At 36.8% G+C, this 9,942-nt stretch overlaps 1 protein-coding gene across 1 annotated transcript; it reads left to right on the forward strand.

Annotated features, from left to right (window-relative positions):
• The first annotated feature begins 106 nt into the window (after nt 1-106).
• On the forward strand, nt 107-8,159 carry LOC111325367 (sorting nexin-2). Its single transcript, XM_022929177.2, has 15 exons — nt 107-435; nt 777-852; nt 1,738-1,781; nt 2,231-2,372; nt 2,531-2,612; nt 3,088-3,163; nt 3,337-3,450; nt 3,742-3,835; nt 4,118-4,165; nt 4,775-4,863; nt 5,473-5,541; nt 6,296-6,439; nt 6,719-6,799; nt 7,043-7,114; nt 7,514-8,159. Exons 1-15 carry the CDS (start codon nt 136-138, stop codon nt 7,562-7,564), a joined length of 1,482 nt encoding a protein of 493 aa, XP_022784912.1. The 5' UTR covers nt 107-135; the 3' UTR covers nt 7,565-8,159.
• Nucleotides 8,160-9,942: the final 1,783 nt, after the last annotated feature.

A 9,942-nucleotide genomic window follows, 5' to 3' on the forward strand; every position in this document is an offset into this window, starting at 1 on the left:
AAGGACACAATAAAAAAAAAAAAAAAAAAAGAAAAAAAATTGAAAAAAATCGAGTGGAAATGAAAAAAAGTGAACCCAGTGCACATCTCTCCCCTAAGTCGAGGCAATCTCCACGTGACCGCCCTAAAAATCAAGATGGCGGATGATCGTGAACCTCCTGCGCTTTTCGACGATGAAGCTGAAACACCAGAGACCAACCCGGACGAACAAGTTAACGGTAATCCCCTAATCGGAGAGACCACAGAAATTTCTCTGAATGACGAGGAAGCCAAGGCAGATACTACTCCTGAAGAGAATGACAAGGGTTCCTCCGATCTTGCTGCAGACGGGAACGAGGAAAAGTCCGAAATTTCTGCGGCGGCCTCCGTGGATGTCACCAACCTCTCTAAACCGAGCGAAGATGACAGCGAACCAGCTCCTAAAGAAAAACCTGAGGTTGTAGATACCGTAGATCGTATATTATTGGGTTATTTTTAAGTCTAATTTCATGATGATTTCTCTCGTCCTCCCATTTTGAATTGTCTAAATTGCAGATCAGCCAGGCCTCACTCATTTTCGGTAAATTGGTCGATTAACGAATTATATTGTCTTAAAGCATAGGACTGAATTTATAACAAAAGTGTATTGTTGTAATATTTTATTACAAATGTACAAATATTTGTCTAAAAGTTGTTATAGCGTCGATAGGTTTACGCTTTAATAATAAATGTTTATTCCATCTGAAAGGGGAAAACATTTTCGATTTTTCCTCCAAGTGATTCTGATTTTCCTTGCAGGAAAAGGAAATTGAAGAAGAAGAGGAAGATGATACCTTTGACATGAATATTAAAGTGACAGATCCTGAAAAGATTGGTGTGTTTTCTAAACATTTCTTTTATTTGGAGTATATTGTCAGCACCGTGCTGGTTTGATTTGTAAAATATGTTCTATATTTTGTTACCAAGAATTTTGAATTGTAGTTCTTCAATCGCCTCTAGGGACTGGGTGCATTTTGTGTTAATCCCATGGAAATGTAACACCAAATTCTGTAGACATCCTGTCATAAAAGGTTTGAAAAATCACAGCACACTATACTGAAAACTCAACCAGAGTCAACAGGTTGTATTTTAAATCATTTAACTCTCTGGCAAAGGGCTAACACTTGAAACATCAGCTTTTTAACTCTTTACAGTGGCCAATTTACAATTTCAATACAGTTGATATAACCAAATTACCTTGTTACCCCCACCGACGCAACACCACAGTTTCTTTAGAATCTTACCCCCTTTATGTATTTTAACATCATCTTTTGAGGAGAGGGGTTAGGATCTGTCATTCAAGACATAAAGGTTTTTTAACGTTTTAACTTGCAAGATCTCATTAGTAACTTTCCAGACTGTCCACCACTCAATTTACATCAACTAATAATCCCCTTATTGATATATTTCTTTATTCTCATCACTTGTCTGCGTGATATTGTGATGACATTGCAAGGGGAAATTTTGTCATAGTCACTTCTAATCATTGTGAAATTCTACTTATCGAAGCCAAGAAAGTATTACTTAATGCCATATTAACAATGTAAGTGAAGAACTCCAACTAACTTCACATTTTGTGATCAACCGATGAGGTCATAGACGAAACTAGTTTTGAAGTTTTCGCAGTAGTGTGTTGAAAGTAGAAGTTAGTTGGAGTTTTTCACTTATATTGTTAATATGGCACTTCCAATCACACCTTTATTTAATGTTACTTTTGCAGGTGATGGCATGGGCTCTTACATGGTTTTTAAAGTGACAACAGTGGTAAGTTAAAACATGATCTTTTTGCAAGCCTTAGATCAAGCTTGACTTCCACTGTCAAAGTGGTGTTTTCTCAATTATTATTTAGATCTGATCATTTTTTACTTTCAAAGATCTGGTGAGTGATTCTTATGTCTAGGTTGCTGGCTGAAATTTTGTGCAACCTTCAGTGCTTGAATGCCCTTATGCTTCACTTAAACACGTGTTGGAAGAGTTTGGTTTCTTTTTTAATTAACTTAACTGCAGTTGATTTAGACTGTAAGGATCCCCACCGGTTTTCTTAAGATATGCGTTTATCTCTCTTTTGAGTGTTAACAAACATAAATTTTACCGCCTTTATAAAGAGACAATTTTTAAGACCGAAAATAGCTACAGAAAAAAATCCAACCCCAGATTTGATTTTTGATGAATGTGAAGGTGAAATTTAAACTTATGATCTTGTTTTGCCATAGACAAGCATGCCAACATTCAAGAATTCGGAGACATCTGTGAAGCGGCGATTTAGTGATTTCCTAGGACTACATGATCGACTCAATAGCAAATTTCTTCATCTTGGAAAGATAGTGCCTCCAGCTCCTGAGAAGTCTGTGGTTGGTGAGTTATCACTTAAAAGTTTGTGAAAAAATTGCCTGCTGTCAATTCCTACACAAACTTTTTGGTTTATCAATGCTCATGATAAAATTGTCTTATGGAATAGATTAAGTACAAATGTAAGATGGATTTATTTATTTATTTATTTATTTTATTTTCAGGCATGACCAGGGTCAAGCTGGGAAAAGGAGAGGAAAGTACTCCAGTTGACTTTATTTCCAAGAGGAGAGCTGCTCTAGAGAGGTAAACTACTTTTGAGAAAAGCCCGTAATACAAATCTAAAATTCACAAGCCATCTTTGTTAAGGTGCTGCTGTTGATGCATGAGCCACATGTCTTCTATGTGTATTTATTCATTTTTAGACTTTTCTTTTGGTTGCTTTCTATTTTAGTGTCAATTTTCCTTTGAATAGTAATATTCATTCTTCAAACTACTTTACACCCTAACATCAGCTTGCATATTCTCAGATTCTCTTGGTAGGGTGTTGACCAGGATAATTTGTTTGAAAAGCAAGAGCTTCTTTAGTTACAGATCATTTCCTTTATCCTTGTGGTCTTAATACGTGATCCAAGGGTCATATTGTAAGGAGAAGGTAGATGCCACTTTAAGGGTTCAAAGAGGTTTTAATAAGGATATAACTCTGTAACTCTAGCCTGTACGTGACTAAATCTTTTGTTCTTTCACTTATTTTAACTATCCGTCGATGTTTCCCCTCCAGATATCTTAACAGAGTTGCACGACATCCAACCTTGCGTGAAGATCCAGATTTCCGACAATTTTTAGAAGCTGATGGGGTATGTGTAATGCCTCTTCATGCATAATTTTTGAACCATGCACAATTTTTTTGTCTGAAAATATTAGAGCTTTGTCAATGAATATTCCATGAGCTTTGATGTGTTAATGACTTCATCTCAACTAAGCTTTTGTTAAGTGGCACTGATGAAAATTGGTTTCTCTTTGTTTAAAGTTACCCCGAGCCAAAGACACAGCAGCACTCAGTGGAGGTGGTCTGAAGCGATTTGTGAAGTCAGTTGGAGATACCATGTTTCAACTTACCACTAAGATGTCTGAATCAGACCAGGTGATGCTAATGAAAGTCATATTACACAATCATTTTTATAGGATACAACAAGCCCTACACTCTCTTTCATTGATAACCATCTTAGAGTAGGCTGGATAAAGCTGGTAGGTCCCTAGGAATCGATGGTTTTTCTGTTTCAAGTTTTTCCCAGGCACTCCCCCTCAGTCAATGAGGGCATAATATTCAAGGTCACTGGCAGTATCTGGCTGTGTGTGCACTTGTCCTTGTACTCGTATTCACTCATTTCAAATTTAACCTTTGTCTGAGATGAAATGTTCCTTCTTTTCATAGTGGTTTGAGGAGAAGCAGCAACAGATTGAAACTCTTGACCAGCAATTAAAGAAACTTCATCTGAGTATGGAAACACTAGCAATGCAGCGAAAAGGTTGGTGTCTAATGGTATAACTTGACATTATTATTTTTAGTAGTTAACAGTGTATTGGTACATGTAATTTTTATTGCACTGATTTGGGAGAAGACTGAATCTTACTTTGGGTATGGCCCTCAACTTTTCTGGAGTTCTGGTATAAGCTTCAGACAAATATGAAAAGAGGGCCTTGTTCATTGGGACAGTTAAGAAAGGATTCTCCTTTTTCTGCTCTACTTACATCCACAGAGCCTGAAATGCTTCAATTCATGTTAAAATAATGATATTTTTCATCAACAGAATTGAGCTCTTGCACTGCAGGTTTTGCCAAGTCTACTGCTATGCTTAGTAAGTGAATATCGTTATGTGACAATGACATTATGTGATTAGAGTTTGTTTTACTTTTTTTATGTGATGCAAGCTGTAGAAGATTAATACATTTCTTGGGGAAGTGGATGCTTTGAACAATGACTGATTATAACTAAAGGTGGAAAATATTGATTCCAAAGATGCATACACTTATGTAGATAAAGCATTTTGGTGCTATTTTGGATTGTTCATTCTTTCAGAGTGCCATTAAACCAGGGCATATTTTATTTATATATATATGTAATTTTTAAATTACAAAGGGACCACAATTTTTCATTTTTGGAACTCTTACTGATGGCAGTGATAAACTGAAACCCTGAAATGTAGTAAGTGCAACTGCAAAGAAGAAGATAGTTTTACCCAACTAAATTTATCATAGATTTTTAGTCCACATTTGTGTGCTGTGATTAAATGACATTTTTATTTCTGAAACTTATGGTGAAAGTGGCTCTTGAACAGTTAGCTCGTTAGAAATTCTAAAGGACTGTGTTTTTTTAAAAGATGCATTCAGATAGAAATGCACAGAGCATGACTTTAAACCAATCATAATTTATGGTGTCACTGACTTGTTTTGTTTTCTACCTGAAGGTAACGCAGAGGAACATGCTACATTATCACGGGCACTTTCACAGCTAGCTGAAGTTGAAGAGAAGATTGAGCAGCTCCACGTACAACAGGTGGAGAATTTTGATTAAATTTATATAAAGTTCCATTGTTGTAATTACAGTGCTGTTAACTCATCACTGACTTGTAAAATGATAGATACCTCTAACTAACAGAGTTTGAGGTCTCTACTGTAAGTCAATAAACCCACATGGATGGAATGCAAGTAAGTTAAACAATTCCACATGGATGGAATGCTAGTACATTCAGGGTTCTCCCATATTTTAACGACAGCTAAAAGAGATTTTCAAACTGGTGGAGCAATCCTTTTACCTGTTGAATTATTGAAAATTTAACAATTCAACAATCCCAAGCAATTTAATTCAGCAACTGTAAGAGGAACTACAAGCTGTAAATTTTACTGGTTATTGTCTGAAAAGAAGAACACTGAAACACTGACATCAGTGGAAACCTTGTGGCACTCCTTACTGGCCATTAATGCTGTGGGAAGAAAGTGGGTACAGTGGGAGTTAATTTTCTAGTTTATTAAGAACCTGGTGACCTTTGCAATGGCTTGAACATACTGTGCTAGATCTAGTCACTCTCGCTGTATTTAAGCATTAATGTAACATTTTTGAAAAAAATTCCTTCCTTTGTGATTGTGAAGAGTGTTACTGTTTCAGGCGGACAGTGATTTTTATGTTTTGGCTGAACTGCTGAAAGATTATATTGGTCTGATTCAAGCAGTCAAGGTTGGTAATAGTGATGAAAAATTTCTTCATTTTTTTATAACCCTTAAAATGCCTTTAGCTTTAAAAATGGTGTGTGTTGTGCTTCAAAAACAAAGGAAATGATTGTATGAAATAGGGATAAAGAAGACCTGAAAAGTATTCATAGAGATATGGAGCTTGTGTAGATCTTGTTTAAAAAAAAATGTAGAAAATGATGTGAGAAAAAAAATCAAGCCTCAGGGCTCGACACTAACTTTTCAACTTACTAGCCAAGTGGCTAGTGACATCTTAGATGTTTTTAGATGCTATGGCAGTTTCAGTCTGTTTACTAGCCAAACTGGCTAGTAGAAATTGAAAACCACTAGCCAAAACTGAATTTCTACTAGTCTGTAGCTAGTGGGCTACTGTTAGTTTCGAGCCCTGAGCCTGACAATGCTCAAAGCAGGTTTCTGAATGGGTGCTATCAACTTAGCTGAAAGGCAACAAGTGTATTGTTTGTGGTCAGATTTCATTTCAGGAAACAGAGAGACTAGAGCCAAGCTCGTTACTTCATGGCTCTGTTGGTAGAAAATCCCAAGTAATATCAATCAGTTTTATTTGTTTGTTGTGTGATGCCTTTTCAGACGGCTTTTCTCCCCTGCTCCTTAAATTGTAATTCAGTGGCTGATAAGAATCAATCCATCGTACTTTCTTGTTACAATTGACAGGTCAAAACATGTTTTATTTTTTGTTATGTACACAACTATATTTAAAAGGAGTTTCTCTGTCACCGTAGGCAAGCTTTCAAGAGCGTGTCCGATCTTACAGTAACTGGCAACATGCACAGCAGATGTTGACAAAGAAACGAGAAGCTTTGGTAAAGCTGGAACTTGCATCAAAAAATGAAAAGCTCCCTCAAGCACAGGAGGAAGTGAAAGAGGTATGCAAGTTTCTTAATTTGTGAAAAACGTTGTCAGTATTTTTTTTTTTTTTTTAATCTTTGATCAGTATACTTCTAAAACAGTAAAAATACTATACTAGAAGTATACACAAACCGCTCCCAAAGTAGTCAAAAATTATTTGGGAGTGGTTTGTGTTCCTGGTGGACATTTGCACAAGTGACAACAATACCATTCGTTGGAACTTGTATTTTAGTAATGTTATAAGATGATAAGTTTGACAGGTGTGTTTTTTGGCATTTTTTTCTGTTTCGGTTTAGTGGGAACATAAAGTGGAGAAAGGGGAGGAAGATTTTGGCAAGATTTCTAAGGCGATTCAGAAGGAGATGGCCCGATTTGAGGTGAGAAACAAAGAGAGTTTGGAAATGGAGAATGCAACTTCAGGAAATCTGTTCATTTTCCAGGAGTTACCCTTAGTTTTTGGGAGCTGATGTTATGTTATTTGTTGCAAAATGTAGAACATAACATGAACGCTCCATGTACGTTTGTTTTTAAAACTCAGCACATTTTTACCTTTTACATGTAGAAAATGATTTATTTATAAGTACTCGGAAACAACCGTAAATTATGTTTTTCCTGAACAGAAAAACCGAGTGAAGGACTTCCGGGAATCTCTGATCAAATACTTGGAAGACATGATGGAAAGCCAACAACAGGTTTGTTTCTTAGGGATGCAGAAAAAGGGTTGGTACAAAGCATTCTCACTGTAGAAAGAGGAATTTTTTTGTTAAATGTTTGTTCCTCCTTAAAAAAAAAAAAATGAAAAAATATATTGGCCAAAGAAGTAAAAGCTTTTTCAATTTCCAGTGTGAGACCCTGTACTTGTTCAATAACGCGACCGGATGGTCTATTGGACAAGCGTGGCAGTTATGGAAAAGTCAGCGTTATAAACTCCTTACAACTCGGTTGATAATACCAGATCATCATGCAATACCCCCTACCAACGCAACACCACAGTTTTCTTAGAAACTTATACCCTTTATTCTTATAAGTTGCATGTACAAGCGTCATATATCACCCAATTATTTAATCATTTTCTGTTTTGCCTTTTGCAGTTGATCAAGTACTGGGAAGCTTTCTTACCGGAAGCTAAGGCCATTGCATAGACGCCTTTCAAAAATATCATAATTTTTCAATTACAGTTTAACCTGAGAACATATGAGTATTTTCTTCAAGAACTTAATTCTTGAATTGCTTTTTTTCAAAACATGACAGCGACGTTGTTGACTTATCATCAGTGTTTATCCGTCATTTCATAGAGATATCGTGACCGTACTTGCACCTTTGGTTATTCCACAGTCCGTAGAAATCGGAAAGAAATTTAAATCTGTCGGAAATGATTTAACGTAAAAAAATCAATTTTGCTCAAGGGGAGGGAGCGATAACCAGATGATGTTTGTAGTATTTTTCGTACTCAAAATATCACTAGAATTAAAGTGTTGACTACAATGCAATCATGCTTGAAGAAATCGAAATGAACATTATGTGGTTTGTTCACTTAAAATGACCAGCTCTAAGAATCTTCATAGGAATAGTTTGGAAATTAAATTTCGTCAGCAGTGTTTGGGTTCCTTCATTTTTAGTAAAATCAATGAACGCACCTAAAGAAACAAAAAAAATAGCTTTTTTGTAGGTAAAGAATGTTGATGTCTCAAGTTATAGACACTGAAATAAAGTTAAATCGTAAGATGTTTCCAGTTACATTGTCTGCCCTAGTTTTATGAGCTTTGTGTCTAAAATTTCTGATGGAGTTTAGCTGGTTTGTGCTTCTTAGGGTGACCGACCGCACTGACTTATTTTCTGACACTTTTCGGCACCAACACCGGCTGATGCAGAGAAGTGTACAGCACCGGCTGATGCGGAGAAGTGTACGGCACCGGCTGTACAGATGCGGGCAATCTCTGCGAACTCTCTCACCGATGGACTGGAAATATTTATTAAATGGGAAATTTAGTCTGCTTAAAAATGATAAAACCTTTCGGAATGCGCCTGTTCAAGTTGGTAACTGAGTTGGAAAGATCTCATGTGGGTTAAGGTGGCTGGTACTAGTTTCCTCGCGCGGGGAACAGGTCACCCTTGCGTCACGGGCAACTTCTAGTATAGTATTTTTACTGTTTTAGAAGTATACTGATTAAAGATTAAAGAGAAACGTGCTAAAGAGGCGCGAGAAGACGAAAATTCAAAGCAAAGATGGCGGCGCGAGGCTTTTTTCTACTTTTGTAAGAAGTTTACCTAACAGCGTGTATCCGATGTTTTAGACGGCCACTGCGTAGGCAGGAGATAAAAACGAAGTTAAAGAAGACGATTCTCGGAGACATAAAGGTTGCTTCACATCAAATTATTTGAGCCATAAGCTAAAAAAAGCGTCTGAATAATCTTTTGAAAGCGTTGCCATAGAAACTGCCAGTGACGAAATGACACCTATTTTCGGATAGCCAATGATTACATAATTCAACCTTGTAAAAAGGGTTCAACTGGCCTTGGTCAGTCTTTTTGTTGTAATCTTTCAAAGTTACAAACCATCAAAAAGATGAAAACTGCAACCTCGTTCCCAGGGCCTTTTTCCCTTAGCTGGGGTGGGACCAACTCCACCCCCAACTAAGGGAAAAGGCCCTGGGAAAGAGGTTGTGAAAACTGGTACCAGCCACCTTAAAAACTACTGGAAATGGAAGAATTTGGAATGGTTGATAGTTTCTAAAGAAACTGTTTGGGGCTGCGTCGGTGGGGGTAACGAAATAATTTGAATGTATCAAAGTTGAAATGGTAAATTGGCCACCGTTACGGTTATAAAAGCTGACGTTTTGAGCGTTAGCCCTTCATCAGAGCGAATGGCCTAGTTCATCATTGAGTCTGTGTGGCTCATTCTTAAAGCATCAGAGAGAGAAATCCGAAAGCCCAGGGCAAGCTTTTTGCGTAGTTTTCAGACTTTTTCATAGTCCTACGCTAGTGTCAAGTCAACCAAAATATTTCCAGAATTTGGAATTGTTTGCGCTGAACCGTTTACCCCGATTTACGGGCTCAGAAAGTGACTCGTACTTCCACGAGGAAAAGTATGAGGCTATCCCTACCAAAAGTAAAACACAATTTTGGGAAAAGGACCTTTTTTTTTTACTGGCGGAGAAATTTTTAATAAACTCCCTTTAAACATTGTGAAGAGTGAAAACATTCAAACGTTCTGCCCCAGAGCAAAACTTTTTTTTTTATCTTAACTTGATATTTTATCTACTATTTTAGGTCTTAACTGTGTTTTGGCTTTGTAGTCTTAGGCTGTTAAAGTAGTTTTAAAATCTTAGTCATATATATAAATAATTGACAAGTTTGATGTAATTTATTTTTAAGAAACAGGGCCCCTACATATGGATACCAGCCTTGAGCTGGATGGGATACCCTGTGTAAATCAAGTTTTACTTACTTACTTACTTACTTTCATTTTCGTACCCCGTTGCGCTTAATTTATCCCTAAGATGAATAGAAATTTTGAATG

This window comes from Stylophora pistillata, chromosome 4 (assembly GCF_964205215.1).
Source record: "Stylophora pistillata chromosome 4, jaStyPist1.2, whole genome shotgun sequence".
In the NCBI taxonomy this organism is placed as follows: domain Eukaryota; kingdom Metazoa; phylum Cnidaria; class Anthozoa; order Scleractinia; family Pocilloporidae; genus Stylophora; species Stylophora pistillata.